Genomic DNA, 21,924 nt, shown 5'->3' with positions numbered 1-21,924 from the left:
CCTTGGACACATGGAAATACACCAAACTGCCAAAGATGCGAAAGTGAGATAAATCAGGGTTTTTGCCCATGAATGCCTCTTCTGGAGTAACTCATTCCAGAATTGTGTGGACTCGTATTCTGTAGGAACCCTATTATGTTGCATGTCTGTGCCCACAAAACATAGGTTGCTCCTGGTCATGCAACATAGCTTTGGCTGCTCCAACAATACTGTGGTTCTTCTGTTTAGCTACCCCATTTTGCTGAGGATTATCGGGAGTTGTGAGTTCTCTCCTAATTCCTTCCTTGGCACAAAAGTCTTTGAAGGAATTTGAGATATACTCATTGCCATTGTCACTTCTTAAGGCCTTAAACTTTTTGCCTGACTGGTTTTCAACTAGGGCCTTGAATTCCAGAAATTTAGAGAAGGCTTCTTGCTTTTTCTTCATGAAAAAAGTTTCCCTAGAATAATCATCAATAAAAATGACATAATATCTATAACCCATGAGAGAAGGAGAAAAGAAAGGGCCACATACATATGAGTGTACTTGATCTAGAATAGTTGCAACTTTGTTGTCTCGACTGGGAAAATAAGTTTTTGCATACTTTCCAAGTGTGCAACCCTTGCACACGTCATGCTAGTCCATGCTGCAATTCGGCAGCTCGGTGGCTATCTCTAGCGATATCTTCAATGCCCCATTCGTTAATGCCAAAGTTCCCCTGCGTCCTGATTCTACTCACGACCAACCTTGGTGGTCAACGTTGCTGCTGAGTCAAACTGCAATTTGTAGAGCCTCTTCACCCTTACTCCAATCTGCTTGGCCTCTTCTGCTGAGTTAGAGGGTTTCAAAAGGGCTTTTCCTTTGCTAAAAATGACATCATACCCCTTGTCTTCAAGTGTTGAAACTGAAACAAGGTGTTTCTTCAACCCTGGTACATAGAGGATGTCCTTGAGAAAGAGGGGAGTGCCTCACTCCCTCTCAAATTTGACAATACCCACTCCCATGGCTGAGTACCTGCGATCATCACCAAGCTCTATGGTGATTCTTTGATCCTTTTCAGTAAGCTGACTGAAAAAATCTTTACACTTGGTCATAAGATGTGATGCCCCATTGTTTATGAACCAAATGCTGTTGGACGTTGAACTTGCCATGCATGCAATGAGAGAAAATTCTTTCTCAAATATGGAATTGAACTCATCTATTTCAACAACAACTACTACTTGGTCCTTTTTGGACCCTCTCTTTCTCTGTGGACACTTGGTAGCATAATGTCCAAACTGATGGCACTGAAAAACTTAATTGTGGACAAAATTTCTTCCCTTTTTGACCTTTGGAGCTAGACTCAACTGGTCTTGCATGTTTCTTTCCCTTTTCCTTGGTCCCCTTGCCATACGGAAAAATTTTCTTCATCCTCCTACTTGACATGGGTGCCAGACATTCACTGCCTCCTAATTTCTTCTTGCATGCAGTCACTCCATAGCTGCTCCTAGTCAGGAAGCTTTTCTTTGCTTGCAACTACATCATGGAAGTCATCCCACAACTTGTGAAGCCTTGATAACGCAAGGCTCACTAGGTCACTGTTTGAAACAACCTTATTCACCCCAGCAAGCTCATCACGAACTTGAGTGAACTTGGTCAAGTAGGATGCAATAGACTCCCCCTTGACCATGTGTATTTCCTGAGTTTGTCTTTCAACACCAACTTCCTTGCTTCACTGATGCCCTGATAAAGTTCAAGACTGCTGTCCACATCTCGTGTGCTGTCTTCTTGCCTGCTATGAGAGGAATAATATGGTCCTTGACCCCTTCAAGGATTATCCTCCTTGCCCTAGCATCCCTCTTGTTATGCTGAGCTAATTGCTGAGGGTCTTGTGGCTGAGCCATGAGATTTTCTACAAACTCCTTGACCCCTTGGTCCTCCAACACCACAAGCATCCTCTCTCTCTAACAATGGAAGTTGGAGGCTCCCTCCAAACTATGTTTTGGTCTCAAAACCTGATATGCCATCTTCCGGGTTGAATTTTTCTCAAACCCTTGTGCAAATCTGGTTGATTAGCTGTGCAGTATGGCTGGCTGAGCGTACTTTTGGTGGCTGGAAACTGATTGTGCGTCAAACCCTAGCACAACTCTCTCTTCAACGTTGCTCTTTCCATGGCGACTGGACCATGTCAGTTTGTCTAAAAACCCAACTAACTAATTTATGGAAATTACAAGTAAATAACTGAAATTGAACATGCAACGGAAATTTAACAAGAAACCCATAAGTAAATTTACCTCACCATAAAGACACAAAATTTACCCAAGAAACCCAACACGAGAAAACTTGCTTGTGTGGTGGCTTCTATTAGGGCAGCCTCAGCGAATAGAAATTTTTTAGAGAAAAATTACATATTGAAGGAAGACCTTCCTTATGATTTTCTCCTTAAAATCTACTTAGCCACGTTGAAAATTGACCCAGCTCGTGGCCCTCCTGCATAGGCTGTGCTGTACCAGTTCGTACAGGCCATATGACCCTCCTCTATGTGCCTGTTTTGTGCAAATGTTGAGTGTTGGGCACTTTTGCCATTATCCCACAACTGTTACACCCTTCTTCTCTGCTATTTTCGAGCTGCTGAAGCTTGCCTCTTGTTGTAGCTATGCTGCCTTAATTTATGAAGCCTTCACCAAACAATCTGATGCGTACTAAGCTCTACGTTGCCCTTTTTCCCTCTCAAGTCGGCCTAGGCCACACAATTGATCTCAATGGCTGAGAATCAAAAGATCCAAGGGGTGAGATTGATTTGCCACCCACCTAGGAAAAATTAAATGTTTCCTAAGTCAAACATTAGGGAAAAATAAAATCTGGATGTTAGTGGAGTTTTGGTGGGTCCTTTGCCAGATTTAGCACACCTCCAAATCTAGTTGGACCACTTTCTCTTTAACTTCAACATGTACAGATAATACCTGCAAACGAATTCTTAGAAAAAACAAAAAATATGCTTTGGCGAGAATAGAAAATATAAGAATTTTTTTCTCCTGGAACCCAAAACCAGGAAAATGGGATTGATTTTTCATTGTATTCCTTTCAAAGTTACAATACATTATATACATGCCGAAGCATTCCTAAACCCCAATCCATTAACCTGGATTAGAACATAATCGTAGCTCCCTTGACTTGATCTACAAAACCATGGGCAAAACCACCATGCCTAAAACCAAGCACAAAACCATGGGTGAGTGTGCCCAAAAAATAATTATTTTCAGGGCTATTGCCCCCCTGCAAATCCCCTAGCAGGGGGGCTCTCACTGCCTTGTAACCCCTCGAGCAGGGAGGCTACCAACCCCCAACTCCTAAAACAGGGGGGCTACTGCCCCCCTGCAACCCCCCAAACAGGTGGGGCTATCGTCCCCCCGATTGCCCCCCTTGCAAAGCCCTTCGTAGGTGGGGAAATAACCCCCCCTGCAAACCCCCTTGCCGGGTGGGGGGGAGGGCAATAACCCCCCCTGCAACCCCCCAAACAAGGGGTTTAGCCCCCCGAACCAAACCCTGCAACACCCCCAATAGAGGGGCTACTGCTCACTAATGACCCCCTCCACCATGCCTCACATAATGTATCACGTGTGGGACAAGTCGTGTAAAGAATATGACACATACCCAACACTTATCAAGGTGGTGGCTAATGGCACAATACAAGGTAGATGTCATAGGCTCCCAAGCAAACCTTAGATGGCAACCCAAGTACCCTACTTCCGTCATGTTTCTATCGGTGCCACGTTCTTCGCATGCAATGCCCTTGTGACACTTGCCCCTTCTTAACATGCTCATCTTTGATGACTATGGGAAGGGAGCCTCCCTTAAGGTTCTGTTGGTCATCATGATTCTAGGTGCTAGTTGGAGTGTTTGGTTTGCCAGTTTGTCTGAGGCACTATTAAGTGCTCTGAAAAGATGCTTGACTTGGATGTTTGAGAATGATTCTGTTAGGGAAGTGATTCTCTTGTAGAATGTGATAGTTTTGCATCTAAGGGACTAGTCGGAAGAGCGAGATGCCTAATAGTGTTGTTTGAGGCACCTATGATTATGGGGGATTTTATTGAGAATGACATGGTTAATAAGAGGCCTTGAAGGAGCGCGTACATCTTTGCTTGGTTATTTGAGTTTGCTCCTAAACTCCATGAATACTCATATTCAATTTGTTCATCAAGCCCATGGAGAAAATGACCTATTAAAAACATTATTTGACAAAACATATTGAATATTAAAAAATCTAAGGATTGATGCTCATGATGGACTATAGTGGCCAAGTCCTTCTAGGTCACCATGGCTTCATTTGTTGGTCGCCGCAGGACTAAAACTGATACTGATGTTGGTAGTTGCACTAGAGTCCGCAGCGACAACATCTGTCAACTTTTTGGTAGTGGTCGGTAGGGGCATAGGCCTCTCCTTTGAAGTTCTATGGGAAGGAAAATGAATAGATATTTTGCTTTGATCAAGTGAGGGTTAGCAATTTAGCACAAGGCCTCTTGGGGAGGTTCGAATGAGCCACAATGTATCCTAGGAGGGCTTGCAAAGATGCCAAGGTGGAGGTTTTTTTCTAGTTGCTTCCCTTTGAAAATAGTCATTCATGCACAAGACTTTGCTTCCCAATCTCTTAGTGGTCCATTTCCAAAGTGAGTTGGACCATGTTCCAATTATTCTCTAAATTCTTCTTTTCGAGACCATCTCTCCATCTTGTCCATTGAGTTACCGAATAATTCATATTCACTCGTGTTGTTGCTACCCTCTCCAACTAGTGGAGCCCCTTTGGAAGACCTTTGGGCTTGTAAAGGATGCAATAATTATTATATCAATGGTTATGTTCCAAAACGCTTCCCAATCCAAGACAATTATAGAGTTGTTGACGTTAGGAGGCCTAGAAGAATCGCTAGCACTCAGAGTGTCTAGGAGAAATGCAAATAATGCCATCTTTATAGACCCCGTAGTTGTTGAATATCTTGCTTGTTGAGGCCGCTTAAAATGACAAGCAGGGTTTACATTAAGTCATGAATGTACAAGATCATTACATGTCAGGACCATGGCCGTTGAAATATGGTTATTTGGATTGGAATGCAAAAGTTCATACAATTAAACAGGAGGGCATTGGGGTTGTTTAAAACTCCTCCACCTTGCTCTCATGACCTGATGGATGTAACATTGTAAAGGGAGGGAGCTTCCATTGTTAAACTATATCACTTTATGGAAGGGGCCATATGAAGATGGAATCCTTTCTTGTTGCCCCCTCTAACACCCCCCCCAAAAAAAAATAAAAAATAAAACCAACTTTACACACAAACTTCTTTTTGCATTTGGGCCCTGTGTTTTGATTGGCAGTTCACCTCAACATTTAGCATTCGTAAAACTTAGAAATAATATTATGGTTGATGTTAAGTCCCATAAATTTGGCTTATTGGTATATTTTGGCAATGCTTTAGATTAGCAAGAGAGAGGAGTGCACAAGTAAATCCCGTTGAGTCTCTAATCACAATCACCTTTCAACCCCCTTGTTTGGAGAGGATTGCCTTGGACTACAGGTATTATTGTTACATTCTTTGGAGCTATTCCTAGTCCCTAAAGCAAACACCAAGACTTTTTGTTTATTAAGATCATAGACAAGATGCCTTCCCTGCCCCTAACTAACCCATTATAAGTTATACCCTTATAAGCAATATGTTTTCTTGAAATTATGGTCATATGGGGCAAAATATTAAGTGGAAACTTTCATTTACATTCAAGAGGGCAAAAACTATGGCACTAGAGAAGTACTACAAAACTTTGGATTCTAAATGTAAGACTTATTTTACAATGGATGGGGGAGATTTTAGTTTAAAAATGTCATGTCAAAATAGCCTACAAATTAAAGCAAGGGTGTGAGAAATTGAAGGCATATTAGACCTTCAAGAGGTAAACACTTTTTAGTTTAGGCCCATAACTAACCATAACTAACCATTGGTGGCATGAAACAAAGATTTACTGACAACCATTCCATTTACTCTAATGCTAATTATGCTTGTAAGTTGAAGCCTAAAGGTGGTCAAAACTCTTCTCGTGATAGTTAGTGTAGTACTCTTTGTATAAGTAGTTAACTTGTTTGATACCAAATTATAAAATAATTTGAATTGTGTGAAAATTTGATGGCATATCAGACCATGAAGAGTTAAAGACTCTTTTTTCTATAACTAATGGAGTCAACGACTGGGGTGGTCTCGTACTTGCATGACATGGGGTCGATTATGTTCGCTACCACTATAACTATTAGGTGCACCATGTCACCCCTAACGTGGACACGAGTTAATCGAGGGGATTGAACCGATGGGGTTTCTTCCTGTAAGGCCCATGTTCTTAATAAAATATTTAACTTAAGGCCACTTCACTCCCCAAATGAATAATCTATTATCTTTACCCCCAAACTGACCCTATAATGCATTTGTTTTTAATAACTTGAGATTCTCCTAGCTTTTATTCTCGGGTGAGCCATCCCTACTCTCCATATAGCCTAACTTAGCCTGGAGGTTTTGCTATTATATTTGTAATTATGCATTTCTTCCCCTCAAAGCCTGTATCTAAAGCCCTCCAAAATGCTACTGAAATTAAACCTGAAATGCACGCAACAACATGAAAACCACCGCAACGTATATAACATGTCACAACTCTCCTGCTACTGAAATAGTCCAATCTTCTGCTACTAAATTTGTTCAAATCTAATCGTGAAAATGCTACTGAAATCATATCTCTATCTCATGAAAACCACCACAACATATATAATATATTGGGTGATTTCATTAGGTGATTTCACAAAATAGATGAACCACCGCAACAAATATTTTACCTGACACTTTACATAGCATGCTTTGCCAAGTGAGCTACACCCTCGGGCTAGAGTTAAAGATTCTTTAATTCATGCCCATAACCAATTATTGGTGGCACCAAACCAAGGTTAATTGATAGTCATTCCATTTACTTCAATGCTAGGTTGAAGCCTAAAGGTGGTCAAATATCTTATTGCGATAGTCAGTGCAATACTCTTCATATAAGTAGTTAACTTGTTTGATGCCAAACTTTAAAGTAATTTGAATTATGAATATTGTTCGTTCTTGTTTAAGGAGCTCTCATGTCTTGCTGTTAACTTTTGGGGTTATTATGAGATGAGTGATACAACCATGCTCGAGGTTGCTTTATGTGATGTGGAATGCATGGTTTGTTTCTACCCTTGGTTATATCATGTTGGACACACATTGGAGATAGCTTACTCATGGATTGCTGTGCCTTGGCTTGATGCTTATGTGGCACTTGGAGGATGATCTACGTGGTTTAGTGATTATCTTCATGGAGTGCAACTATGGAGTTTGGTTGGTTGCTTGGGAGGATGACGCACTTGGAGTAGGAGCATTGGGCATCTTGGTGGATTGAATTGAATCCTAGGTTTCATGGGAACATTTTGTTGCTTGCATGGAGGCTTATGCTTGACTTGTTGATGCTTAGGTTGAGGAGTGATCATGTAGGTGTGGTGAAATTGGAGGTATGCATGGGTTAGGAGGGAGCATTGGAGCTCTGGTGGCCTTTGGAGGAGGAGCAGTGAGCACTACTTGTGGAGCACTCACCTTGAGACCCTTGCTTGGTGGACATACGTACCTTGGAGTTTTACATGTCACTTAGAGTTGGAGCGCTTCACATGTGGAGCTATCTACTATTTAGTTAGGTTGTTTGTTGTGGACATGATCACCTTTATTATTATTGGTCACCCTCGCCTTTCATAGATATTAATGAAGGCAAGAGTCTTTTCAATCATCATGAAATAATAATAATAATGATATATAATCATCAGGTTAATGAAAACTCAAAGGCCACGCACCCTTCACCTTGTGACTAGTCAATGCATACAAGTACATTGCCATGAGGCTCATTGTAACATCATTAGTTCATTTCATTCAATTGTTATTCAATTTTCTAAATATTTCCACAAATACTTTGTCAATCTCGTACCAATAAAGAATTATTTATTCCACATCATTGTGATCAAATACTTCTGCTAGAAAATGTGAGAGCTAGACTGAACTTGTCTCTTTCACTGTACTTGTTCACTATGTTTTACTCTTTGTCTTGAGCACTAGGGTTGTTGAGGATATTCAAAAGAACACTGGGGTTAGGGTTTGCCCTAAGATGACAAGGAATCTAGGGTTTGGGAGAAGCTCTAGAAGAACAAAAGGAACACTTGTTCTTGTAGTTCTTGTGAGAGAAGAAGACCAGGGTTTTGTGGCATTTGCAAAGCCTAGTGCTATTTGGAGTACTTGATGTGGACAAGGAGACTATCTTGTTTTCTCTTGTGCACTTGTGGGATAAAAGTGTAGGTGCCATGGAGGACTTGGTGGTATGTACTTTAAATTGTTGAGTATCTTTGGTGGAGCAACCAGCTTTTGTTGGGAGTGGTTCCTAAATAGGAGTTGGTGGCTAAGGTTTCTTATGGTTTTCGTAGCTAGGGTTTGGAGAGCATGACTTTTACCAGTGTGTATTAAGCTATTAATCTGTTATATGCTGGGGAAGTGTGACCTAAGGGTTGGAAACATTGTTCCATTGAAATATGCTTGTTTGTCATTTATTTTCTAGGGCTGCCTTGTGAATTGGGTTGGAAAGAAGTGAAGTGCATGCTGCTTAATTTATATTTCAGATGCAGCCCCAAGGCTGATAACTCGTACAAAATAGTTTTGGGGAACGTCAGGTGGAATTTCTGAATTTGCATTGAGCAACTGATTCTTGAAATTTCTACAGACATTGGGGAGATAACTTGTGTATCAAGTTTTGACATGTTATGGTTTTGAGATGTATACCATTCTTAATAATTGTGTCTGAGTCCTTACTGCAGAAGAGGCTGAAGTTTTAAACATGTGATGCATGTTCAATCTCTGTGTGGAACATTACATTAGTTAATATTCTATATCAAATGGTCATCTGGAGAATGGAGACCTGAAAATGGCAAATAGTAACTCCTATTAACAATGGATGCATGTGTTTTAACTTTTTAGTCAATAAATGTGGAGAGAAGAGTAAGTGCTTGCAATCTAATTGGAAGGATAAATGGTTCCTTCACATATATATGATATAGAAAGAATGTTCTTGTCATTCTTTTCTATAGTTCATCATTTATGTAATATATGCTGCAGAAACCATGCAATAAAAATTCACTTTCATATACATTATTCATTGGGGTGGTCAAATGGAAAAGGATGACACGTTCCTGGTAGAAAAGAAATGCGAATCTTACGAATGGTAAGGTATTTGAAGCTATTACAATGAGGCTACGAGGAGAGTGTTTAATCCGGTGAAATTTGCTTATGGCCAAATCAACATCTGGGTCCTCTAGAATTGTTTTGTCTCCGAGGATTCTAATTATAGTGCATGCTCTATAAATTCTCATATATTTCATTACATAATTGAGATTGTTGAAAGCATACCTGTTTCTACATCAATGCAGAGATCAAAGTGTTTGTGTTAATATAGTAGTAGATTGTTCAAATTTCAAAGGGAACATACTCAAAACATGAGCTAAAGGCTTAGTTATTGGCTTTATTGTTGCAAGAGTAGAATGTTCAAATTCCATAGGGAACACATTTAAAACACGAGATTCAACGCTTAGCTAGTGGCTTTATTGTTACAGGTGTTTTGGCTTAAGCCAACCTGCAGTTTTGGATGTCTTGCTCTTTGAGATATGCTTGTGGAGGTTGCATTTGCAGCCTGCCCTATCTGTAGTAAAGCCTTGTATAAACTGTTTCTATTGATATTTAATAGTCAAAGGAAGCAATAATTAAAAAAACACGAGCTTCAAATATAAATCTCAGAAGTAATAAATTAATAATCAATTGTTATAGCCTACATGAAATATAAGTGGTGAATATAGAGGGCTGCACTTGGAAAATATATAAAGCCCAAGCTTTATTGACTGGTCTGACAACTGTAAAACATTAGTGACAATATTCTCTTGACCTTGGATGACAATAAAGAGATCACTAGGGCTACTGATGCATCTGCAGCTGATACTACAATTATTGGTTTTGTGGATGAATCAAACACTATGATTGCACAGCTGAGTTAATTATGATGGCAAGGCCGATGATATAATTTGCTAAGACTAGGTTGAATATATAGTTTATCGAGATTGCAAAGCATAGTTGATATCGAGACTACATAGTACAAAGCATAATTGATTTCCTTTTAGCCATCCATGCATTATGGAAAAAGTTGTGGCATTCCCTTGTCACTTTCCAGAGGAGATACTGTCTAAGCACTCACCCCTTGATGTACATTTTTTAGTTGCATATATCAGAAAAACTTGCTTGGTTGCATTTATAAATTTACGTATCACCATTCTCATTGAGTGCTTTATGGTCATCCCGAACATCAAATACAATCTCTCTTAAAGTTCTACATTGTTATATGATAGTTCCAATTCTATTTATACTTGTCTGGTCTCAAGGTTCCTATATTCCTACATGATTTTAGACATTTTGATATAAATGCAAATTACATAGACATATTATACTTGAGAGAAGCATCCTACTTAAGATTTTGATTTGCATGAATGCAGGCCAGGCAAGTTCACCCTGATAAAAACCCAAATGATCCTCAAGCGGCAGAAAATTTTCAGGCAAGTTTTAGTGTTTCACATTCTGTTGAAATGTGAATCCTTCTCCAATCTATATTTCTATTTATCTTTGCTTGTGATAAGAGCAATGTGAAAGGTATACAAACTTACAGAGTGCTTAAGAATTGCAATGAAGGATATGGCATTTTGATTACCTTATTTAGATTTTGGGTTTTACTCTTTGTAGTTTTACCCTCTTCTTGAAGCCTTCTATATATGCTTGTAGCTTAATAATCTCATAGTTAGGAGGATAATTCCTTCATCCTTTCGAGCAGTGGGTCTTGATGCTGATGTCAAATGTTTTGAATGATTGAAATGCAATCTTTAGATTTTAATTGGTGATCGGCTACACTTTGTTATCGGATCTTTGACACATGACAGTTCAAAACTTTCTTTCAGTCTTTGTTAAAGAGTATTTCTTTTTTCATGTATTTATGTCAAGGATCCACTGGAAAACCAAATTTGTCTTCAGAAAGATCTTATAAAATGCTTGTTTTGAACCTAAGCCAAGATTAACTAACTGCATTTATGGGGTGTTCCTGCATTGGGTCAACTATAATGGAGGTATTCTAGGCCAGTTTCCTGTACAACTTACAAAAATTCAACTTTAGTAGGTTATGATCAATATTATCAAACTTTTACCAGGCTTGTGTGAAATCCATCTTCAGTTTCAGTTTAATATTCAATTCCACATTACTGTATTTGAATTCCGTTTATGGGATTATCACTGGGATATTCCCTGGTCTGTTGGCCACTGGAGCCATTCTCATTGTATGAGGAATTTGAAAAGGTTTTATGATATTCATGCATATCTGGTTGGTTAGCTCACAATCTATGTATAACTGACAATCTAAAGAGCTAGATATGTCTGTTCAGGTATTGGGAGAAGCTTACCAAGTTCTAAGTGATCCAGCACAGCGGGCAGCATATGATGCAAATGGGAAAGCAGGTGTATCCACGTAAGATTTCTATCTCAGATAAGTTACCTGGGGACCAATTATATGTTCTATTTAAGTTAGTGTTAAGGCCATAGCCCAAACTCAGATATCTGGGTTCTGGATATAAGTGAACTCTGGTACTTGTTATTTTTTGTGAAAAGCAAATCTTTAATATTTATGCGCATATTCTTGAACATGTTAAGATTTTAGAGGTAAATATTCTTTTCATATTCATGTTTTCCAGAACATATTGAGTTGTTTTTCTTCGAATAACTGCAGACAATACAATATGATTGTATATCACTTTCCTATTAAATTTTATGCCAAATGTCACACATAGTTGCAGATCATGTTCTTGATATAAAATAGGTTGATAGTGTAATACATCCTCTGGTTTCTGAACTCTTCTGATATACACGGTCTTTGTGCAATGTAACTGCAGGGAAACAATGATAGATCCAGCAGCAGTTTTTGCTATGCTGTTTGGAAGCGAGTTGTTTGAAGACTATATAGGCCAGCTTGCGATGGCTTCAATGGCTTCTTTTGAGATGTTTACTGAAGGTGAACAGATAGATACCAGGAAACTACAAGAGAAGATGAAGGTCTGTATGATATTCTTTTGGAAGTGCCTTTGAAATGGGAGGATCATGCTTGGAACTATATTATGCTGATATTGCAAATCATATTGTCCGATAGAAGGCATAGAAACATAAGAGAACTGGAACAAGGGAACATAAAATTTCACTGACTGATATTTTGTTTTTTATCCAGAAAATTGATTTATTCATCTGAAAGGATTAAATATTTTGGTTTGTCTGTCAGTAACTCACACGATTCCTTAAGGAAAATGTCCATAATTGAACTTGACATTGTTGACCATTATCTTTAGATTTATACAAGTACTCTATTGTCTCCTCCATTATATTTATTTTGCTTGGTTTAGCATAATTGCTGTTTTCCATTATAACTGAGATCAAGTCTGGTTGCATTGTTTTCAATGGTGGTTGTGTTCAGATTCTTGTCTCTTTTAGTCCGTGTAAAATGTGTTCAACTTTTTAAAGTTTTATTTGCCTATTTTTTAGGTGACTTCTCTCCTTAAGTTTGGTTCTGTGGACTTTACTAGTAGATTTTTTTGCAGGCTGTCCAAAAGGAAAGAGAAGAAAAACTTGCACAGATTTTGAAAGATCGTCTGAATCAGTATGTACAAGGTGACAAGGAAGGGTTTATACGACAAGCCAAATCTGAGGTTCAACGGCTCAACAATGCAGGTAGGCTCCTCACTGTGGATCTTTGATATGAAAACTATTAAGCTTTTGGGTAAGCTTTCTAGAGTCTTTAATAATTACCAATAAAATAATACAGTCAGGAATCATGTCCAGGAATTTCTCATTCTCTTAATATGTTCTGTATTCCGATTTTCTGTGTCTATGTTTGATTAGAAGGAAAGTTCTCTCTGAAATTAAATTTCTCAACTCTGAGTCAGGTAAATAATTCATCATATAAAAGGACAAGCATTCGTCGACTTTAAATATGAAGTTTTTGTTTGAAAAGGTCATAATTGTCATCATCTTCAGCCGGAAGTAGTTTCTCCAAATACAACTAGAAGCCTTTGCTATAAAGAAGAGCTATCATTTGATTGGTCCACATATGGTAATTGGCCCTGTAAAGATGAGAAAACAACTATTTTCCATCCATAAAACTAGCACAGTCCTTAAAATTGCAACAGATGTCTCACATAAAGAGAATGCAGTGCCCGAAAAGAGCCACAAATCTGCAAAATAACCCCTTAAATCTGCTGAAAATGCCAACCAACAGCCAAGGAGGGGGCTGGTGCAAAAGATGGTAGAAAACCCTGCAAAATAGTTTGCAGGGGTCTTGAAACCATAGTTTCAGACTTAAAAGGACCGTAAAACAGCGCTGGAAACCCAAATTTTGACCTGAGAAACCCTGAAACCAGTGTTCCAGGAGGATGCGTCCCCCAATGTGGCGTGTGCGCTCCCCGCGTTTCCCACACAATTGGGATGGGGGGAGGGGTGCCGGGGGAAACGTTTCCCCACGCCCCCCTTTTGGAGAAACTCGAGGAGGCGAAGGGGAAACATTTTCCCAACGTGGGGGATGCCTCACGTCCCCCTTTTGGAGAAACTCGAGGAGTTGCAGGGGAAACATTTTTCCAATGTGGGGGATGCTTTTCCCCAAAAGGGGTGCTCTAGGTGTCCCCCCCGGAAATTTGCTTGAAAACAATAATTTATGAGTGGGGAATCCTCATATTCAACCCTAGGGCCCTACTAATGCTATGTAATTAATAGTAATGCTTAAGTATTTAAAGTAAAAGTGACATTCTCCTTTATCTTTCATTTTCATCTTTTTACCTAAATTTTTAACATTACCATTAAATAATTTAGGATGTTTGAGAGTGGTTCTGACTTCATTGGATTTCATATGGGGAAAGTAGAATTTTAGATCTCACTCAAAGTCCAACAAATTTAACAATTTTCAGGATTTCAGGATTCAGGAGATTGCAATGTTTCAATTGGATTCTATCATGTATGAGGGTATGGTACTAGCATTTAATGAAGAGCACCAACTCCTCTCTCTATATATACCCCAACGTCCCCCCACCCTCGAATTTCCCTAAAATTTGGGTGCGCTGCCACACATCCCCCATGTGCATTTCCTCATTCTCGCATCCTGTTCTGGAAATTTGGTGGAACATTGCTTGAAACAATTTTAGATAAAGAAAGAAGAGTCCACACTAGCTCTCTTACCATGTTGAGATCATAAGATAGTGTATCTAACATGAAATATTCATCAAACCCTTTTACAAATTCCAGTCAAGCAAAACACAACAAAAAATATAATGCTTCAATAATGGTCACAATAGAGATAAACCTTACCATGTGCTGGAAAGAGAAAATCCAACACAAAAGAGAGATTGTTGTCTAAACATAAGTACTCAAGAGAGGAGTGCCATACATATACCTATGTTACATGGTTCAGGTTTGAGTTCTGGTTTGGCAATGATTAGGTTTTTTTTTGAGTTTGAATTTTCTGATAAGCTTCATATGAGGTTTGGTTATGTGTATATATATATATATAGAGAGAGAGAGAGAGAGTGAGAGAGAGAGAGATTATTTGACTTGCGAGCAAAGTTCCAAGCTCGAGCTAAAGAGAGCACATCTGCGCAATGATACGAGTCTTTCAAGGTTTTGAGTTGGAGAGGGCATGCAACACGATGATCACTTACTAGAAATAGTCGAGAGGGTTTGAGTGCATGCAATATGAAAATTTGAAAACCAATGGAGAGGGGCTTGAGTTGGAGTGCAATGAAATGAAAACTTTATGTAGTGCTCTATGAGTCTAAGACTGTGTGCGATGCAATGGGAATGTCATGGCCTGATTTTTACCTCAAAACAATTAAACTCTAAACATTTACCTCAAACGCTAAAAAAATCATTTTAAATTTGCTTTAAAATTCATTCTGAGCTTTGAATTTGTTAAAGTTTGGCCTTGAGGTTTGTTCTTAGGGTTCAATGAACTTGAATGATTTTTAAATTTTGTAGGGGTTAGCCAAATTTCGAACCTCAAGGTTCAAGTTCGATGAACCCTGTGACATAGTGTAAGATTTCCCTTAGGTATTTTATAAAACAAGTGTAGTGCAGAGGATATTGGGCGGGAGAGGCCTAGCATCAGCACAGGTACCGGTGTTATATAATCAGGGTGATGCTCAGTGTGGAGTATTACTAGAGCACAGTCCTCGCTAAGAGGGAGTGTTGATTTGGGGTAGCATTGGATGTGCTCTAGCCATGAAAATTGGTGGAGAGGCTAAAGTACATGAGGTCTCCAAGACCCATAAATGGTTTGGGCAGATTCTAACTGGTTTGGGAGATATTAAAATAATTAATATTTTTAATGGAGTTCCTAAGTCTAAACTTGGGAAAAATAAAATATTAATGGGTATTAATATAAACCTGGGTTATAATGTTCCAAAAGTCATGGATCAAGCCAAATCTAATCTTAGTCGTCGATTACAGATTTAATCTCGGTCGTTGATGGACCAACAAGAAAAGTATAAGAAGAGGCTTGAGGGTTAGTTGGAGAAAACACCAAAGTGATCAGTCAATCGATTTTCTAGAGAGGGGTTTGCTAAGAGAAATTGAATTAGTGATTAGGAGCGAGGGGCAGTGAATACATAGCAGAGAGGCAAAGTTGGTACCAAAGAGACAGCACAAAGCCCTGAGAGGTTGACGTAGAGGTAGTTGGGTGCTATGCAGAGGCAGCTAGGAGTTGCGCAGAGCCAGGAGAGGCCAGCGTGTGTGACGCAGAGGGTCTAAGGGCTGACGCAGAAGCTTCAGAAGCTATGCAGAGACTAGCAGAGATGACACAGGGCCAAGAGGCAGCGCTGGGAGGATTTCGTGGGACAGACTGGGAGCTGGTGAGCTGGGTAGGGTGATGCAGTCCCTATCAGAGTGATGCAGAGCAGTGGAAGATGCAATTGTTGTTGTACGATTGTTCATCTGGTGATTAATCAACCGAAATATCTATCTCCGAGGAGAGGTACTACTGCTAAGGGAATTCTCTGTTGGGTGAGCCATTTCTGGCACCCTAGTTGTATTCTAAAACTGCATAATAATAAAACCCTCTGAATAACTGCACCGGTTTTCCCACATTGGGTTTTTCTGGGAACATTGGTCCAAAATAACGGTGTCACTTGTGTGCTTGTTTTCTTTCCGTAGATGGGTAACGTGGTCTATTTCTCTATCGACCAAGCTTATGCTTGGAAGTTAATTAACTAGTGCAAGAGTCTAGTCCTAAAATGTCAATGCAAGATATGAGTGCTCTTAATGTGAGATTATTTACGTTTTTTAAGTACTTAATCACAATGATCTTCAATTATGAACAATGAAGTACTTAAACAATAAATGAATGACAATCTTCCCCACAAGAGAAAATGCTCAAATTAGAAGGTGCCAAAAAATGTTGTCGTTAATGCCAATAGACAATTGCTCAAGAGATAAACAAGACAATTAATGATCTTCAAGCATCTAACAATGAGATGCCTATTAGCTCCTTATGGATACAATTAGATCCCTTATCACAATTATGATTAAACTTGATTATGTGCTTCAAGTGTGAACTTAAATTACAAATCCACAAGATCTATTTAATTCAATAATGAGCAGTGAGAAACAAGAGCATTAATCCACAATGTCACTTAGAGTCAATCTCATCAACAATTACTAATCCAATTAGAGCACTTGAATGAAAAATGTTGATGCAAAAGATAAGAAGATGCTAATAATTCTTTTGACCAACTTTTTAATTCCAAATCACTTCAACCACTAATGTATATCAGCAGTCAAGAAACAATACAAGATGTCAAAGATAAGCTAGAAAATCAACGCATTAAACTTTCTAATGTTGTCTAGTTGATTATGAGACTACTTAGAAACTATAGATCAGGCTTTTAATGTTCAGATCAGACCTCAAAAAGAGCATATATCAGACTTGTAATAACTCAGAAAATTAGTGATTCAGTTCTTCATAAACCAACATGGTGCCAAATTATCAATGTCAAATAAGCTCCAATGATTAGCCAATTAAGTTAAGTGATTATTGGATGATCTTTGGTCAATTTTAATGGTTTTTATTAGATTTATATGACTGCATAAATGGTTGTAGCAAAACAGAGAAGATAATGAAGGGAAGAGAGGCAAACCAAGAGGCTTCAAAGCCTAGTTGAGGGCTAGAAGGCTTGAAGATGGCTTCCACTTCCTGCAACCACAATGTTAGCAAGAAAATCGATGCAAACACAAAGTGTTAGATATTAAAAATAATGTAGAACCTTACTATAAGCTTGCAATCACGAGAAGGTGTCAAATTTTGATGCCAAAACCCCACAACCAAGCCAAAAATGCCCAACGATGGAAGGGAAAGGCCCAACAAGGTCTATGGCTTGGGAATAAAGGCCACTAAGGCCTGCGATGAGGGAGGAGGAGCCCTAGAAGGGCAGCCACTAGCATAATTAGGCTTGCAACTATAGGGGAAAGGCCTTTAGGGCCTACGACCAAGCCCTAAAGGGTTTCTGCTAAGGGACAAAAAACCCTAAAAGGGCTACGGAAAGGGCTAAGAGGGTCGAGGACTTTGGGAGGCAGCCCAAGGCTGTGGCCAAGGGAAACAAAGGGGGTCAAGGCCTTTTTAGGTCTGTGGCTAGCCAAATCAAGGGGGCCGAGGCCCTAGAAGGGCCTCTAAGGGCTGCAGCTAGCCCTTAAAAGGCTAGCGACTCAAGGAAGAGGGAGGTCGAGGACCTAAAAATCCCTTTGGGGCTCACGGCTAAGGGAAAAGAGGCTAGACAACTAGGCCTAAGGGCTTGTTGCACCTATTTTGTCACAAGTCCAAGGAAGTAGTTGTAAAAAAAAATTCAAAAGTTCAGAATCATCAACTAGTTATCTTTCATGTCATTATAAACCCAAATTCTGCAAGTTGTAATGTAAATGATGCTAGTACGACCGTTTATTTATGTAACTTACATAAGTTTATGATTTTTGCGACGAGTTTCATCCTAGGAGGTTTTTTGTCTCATTGATTATTTGTGTTTCTAAACAAGGATGATCGGCAAAGTTTTTTCCTCTAGCCTCAACGCCAAATCTAGAGTGGAATTTATTGACAAGGTCTTAGGTGAGTCTTAGTGTTTTAGTCGAGTCTATTGTAAAAGTGATTTGGAAATAATTTAAGCTAATTGTCTAAATTATTTTATTACAAATCACTTGGTCTACTAGATCATATTGTGTCATATAATTGCGTATGTAATTTTAGGGTCTATAGCAAACAGGTGTACCCCCTTTGAGGGTTGAAAATGTCATTATCTTATGTAAAAAATATTTTAGTGCATAGTCCCTCATACTTAGACACCATGGCTAAAATATTAGAGGGTGGAAAAAATATTTAATCCCTTCAGGTGTCAATTAATTAATTAGAGTCAATAATTAAAGTCTTAGAGAAATTAAATTTTCCAAGTGGAAAAATTTGCGGGCATCAAAGAAATTAATTTTTGGAGGTCCCCCGCCAAGGGAATATTGGAAATTTCACAAAAAATTAGACCCTTGGACCTTGGTGGTTAACTCAAAGACAAATTTTTGAGTAAATTAGCTCAAAATAATTATTGTTGAATTAATAAAAATGGGTTAAATGAGAAATTCGAAAATTCCTCAAAAATAAATATTTTCAACGGTGGAGATTAAAAGATGATCAAATATTTTTCGACGGTCAAGATTATTTTGACGGGGATCAAGTCAACTAGTCGTTATTTTTCCAATTGGAGGATTTATCTATAAATCGACAGTCATTTGTGTCTCAAGGGATTTGGTTTTGGCTTATGTAGCTTTGAAAAGTTGATGTAAATTATTGTCCTGCTAGGAACATTGGAACAATCATAATAAAGACTTTGGGGTGTAGTTCATGGTGTCTTTGATTTGATGATTTGTGGTATGTGTCAGGTACGAGCATTCCTATATTGTGCTTTATAAATATTTTGATTGTTATTTCATTGCAGGTGATAGGAACATTCTATTGGTAAGTTGTGGGTTTATCTTAGGTGATCTGATTCACTGGGTGCTTTTAACAATTTATTCTTCAGAAATATATAGCGTTTGCAGGTTCCACAACCCTTGGACTCCAAGTTCACGAACTTTGGCCACAGGCCGACTGTGTTTAGACTCTAATAATTTTTTCTGGTGTTCGAACTTCGCTAAGGTTGTAATTTATCATTTATCTTTCGAAATACATTTATCCACAACCAAAGATTTATAAAATTCCAAAAAATCTTTCAAGCATCTTACATGTATATATTGTAAATATAATTTGTTTAATACAGTTGTAATTATTTTATTTTTCTAATCTTGGTTTTGCGGCTAGGGTTTTTTGGGTTTGAATTATTTTTGAATTCTTGTATATATTGGGGTTTTGGGTATTTTTATTTTCATTTGTGCAGGTGAGATCAAGTGAGAAGAGCCGGATTAGAACTAGATCTAGGCCCTTGAGGGTAAGATCTAATCTCCAAAATTTTTGCAGGGCCAACCATTGAAGATTTTGCAGTAAAATTGAAGATTTAAAGCAAATAATTTTTTCAGAGCAAGGGTTTCAAGTTTTAGGGCTCCCAGGCCCGGATCTACCCTCTCTAAGCCCTGCGTCATCCTCCTCATCCTCTGCCTCAACCCTTAAGAGCCATGCATTATTGTGTTTGGAACGTTGCTAAGGAAATTATTGGATAATTGCTAAACACATTAATTTGCCCATATTAAACACATTGGCATCTCTTATTGATCACTAGCATCTTAAATTGTGATTGTGGGTTAAGTATTGCAATCTTGCTATCATTGGAGAAGTTTATTTTTATGTTATTTGGTATTGGCACTTGATAGTTTGGCACACTCTTGGCAATAAGATTGTCTTTTCATTTATCGATAAGTACGCTTGAAGATTAATCATAACTTAAGTACTTAGACAATTAAACAATCTTAATCCAAGACTCACTCATAATTATTGCATAAGCATTCTAGGCGTAGCTTGCACTAATAATTTACCTCCAAGCATAAGCTTGGTTGATAGACTTCTAGGGCCACCCTTTCTCACCTAGCTTGAGGGATTCAACACCTTTCTAGTGGTTAACATAGTGACCTTGCAGTTGTTAGAGCCACAGTCTCTGCAGTGCTGGAAGCACTGAGTGGTTGGAAGTTAAACAACGATTTGAGTGAATGATTTACAAATGAGGAGGGTGATGTATTTATACACCTTCATTAGGCTTTAGGCACTAGCCCCAAGAAAATGACTACGCTGCACTTCTTCAAAAATAGGCAAAATATAATGAAGTGTAATAAATGGGTTACGTACCCAGAAGTAGGTTCATTAAGGCTTTCAATACCCTAAATATTTGGCCAGGATGTTGCCTCAAGTGAAGAATAACCACATAATCTCAACGAGTTGCCATCAACTCACTTAGTGTTGAAGCCTAAAGCGCTTGATGACACTCAATAGCTGTTGTTGTTGTCAGTCATTATATTGTCACATTTCTCAAGGGGGTCTCAACTCACTTAGTGTTGAAGCCTAAAGCACTAGATGACACTCACAATAGCTGTTGTTGTTGTCACTCATTATATTGTCACATTTCTCAAGGGGGTGGCTTTTCCTCAAGAACCCTTACAATATTTGCTTAAGAATCTAAGCCACAATATTTAACTATAGTATAAAAGTATATAGGATAATACATCCACTGCAATTTGGCCTTTTAGTGGTCATAAGTGTGGTACTCTAATCATTCAAAAGTAACAAGAATAACTCAACAACAATTGTATACCTTGAAACTTAGAAAAGTGATTATCCTTCATTTCTTAAAGCATAATCAATATAAGGTAATGAATTATGAGAGCCATAGTTGACATATTCAAGGGCACTAAATTACAATCTAGGGAAAGAAAGAATCATTGAGTCTCTCATTATCAATGGCATTCAAGCCGTGATTAGCAATTGCAACCATGTGTGGGGGAAGACACACCTTCCAACCAACCTCTTAGTCATCCCTAACAAGTTGCCAATGCTCTAGTTCATAATTCCCTATTTTGACACCTTTAAATTATATGAGTTATGTCTCTTAATTATCATTCAAGTTGTTCATTTCACTTGTCAACATCATTAAGGGAATTTGCTATTTGAGAGAGACACCCCCTTAGTTCCCCTAGCACTTCAATGCTATCCATACTGTTTTTAGTCAGAATAAGCATTTTGGTCAACTATTATTATGATTATTAGAAAAATTGCAAGTTCATTCTTTGCCCTTCCTTCAAAAGTTAATTTCATGAAAGATTTAATAAGTTAGATATATTCTGCTAACATTGGGGGATCAAACATCGAAACATTTCTTCCTTTTTTAAAATCTGTTTCTCTTTATACTTATTTTTCCATCTTCTCATTCTAAGAATTAGTAAATTATCCTTCCAGGTGTAGTTAAATAATATCTTAAGGTATATGTACATTGCTTTCAGTTTTGTCTTATTTAATGTGCATTGTGTACTATTAGAGAATTGTATTTCTATTTTTTCAAATTGATAAGTTGTATTTTCTCCACATCTTGCTTGAATAGCTAGTATATTTTTTACTTTAGGTTACTTTGGCCAGTGCAACTTATTATGTGATTGTATAGTACATAGTTTCTAGAGTGCAGGTTGGGGAGAGAGCATCAGGAGCGTCATTTTCAAAAAAACCTCAGGAGTGGAGCATCCCGAGAGTGCCTATATATATATATATATAAAACATGTAGAATGCTAAATTAATCATAGAATATATGAAAACATGCATACATACATTAA

The 21,924-nt window shown here is 38.3% G+C and overlaps 1 protein-coding gene across 3 annotated transcripts in view; it reads left to right on the top strand.

Moving 5' to 3' along the window:
* Positions 1 to 21,924, top strand: part of LOC149156745 (chaperone protein dnaJ 10-like) — a 155,889-nt gene that overhangs the window by 37,064 nt on the left and 96,901 nt on the right. For all 3 annotated transcript variants that reach the window (XM_089438537.1, XM_089438536.1, XM_089438535.1), the window contains exons 2-5: positions 10,572 to 10,631; positions 11,505 to 11,587; positions 12,009 to 12,168; positions 12,705 to 12,834. In XM_089438537.1, the coding sequence (XP_089294663.1) occupies positions 10,572 to 10,631; positions 11,505 to 11,587; positions 12,009 to 12,168; positions 12,705 to 12,834 (433 nt within the window). The remainder of the gene's footprint in view (positions 1 to 10,571; positions 10,632 to 11,504; positions 11,588 to 12,008; positions 12,169 to 12,704; positions 12,835 to 21,924) is intronic.

This window comes from Pinus tabuliformis, chromosome 9 (assembly GCF_031772625.1).
Source record: "Pinus tabuliformis cultivar Carrire ecotype Pingquan chromosome 9, CPIR1, whole genome shotgun sequence".
NCBI classification, from domain to species: domain Eukaryota; kingdom Viridiplantae; phylum Streptophyta; class Pinopsida; order Pinales; family Pinaceae; genus Pinus; species Pinus tabuliformis.
Note: the sequence above shows the minus strand (reverse complement) of the source record. Positions and strands in the feature narration are given on the sequence as shown.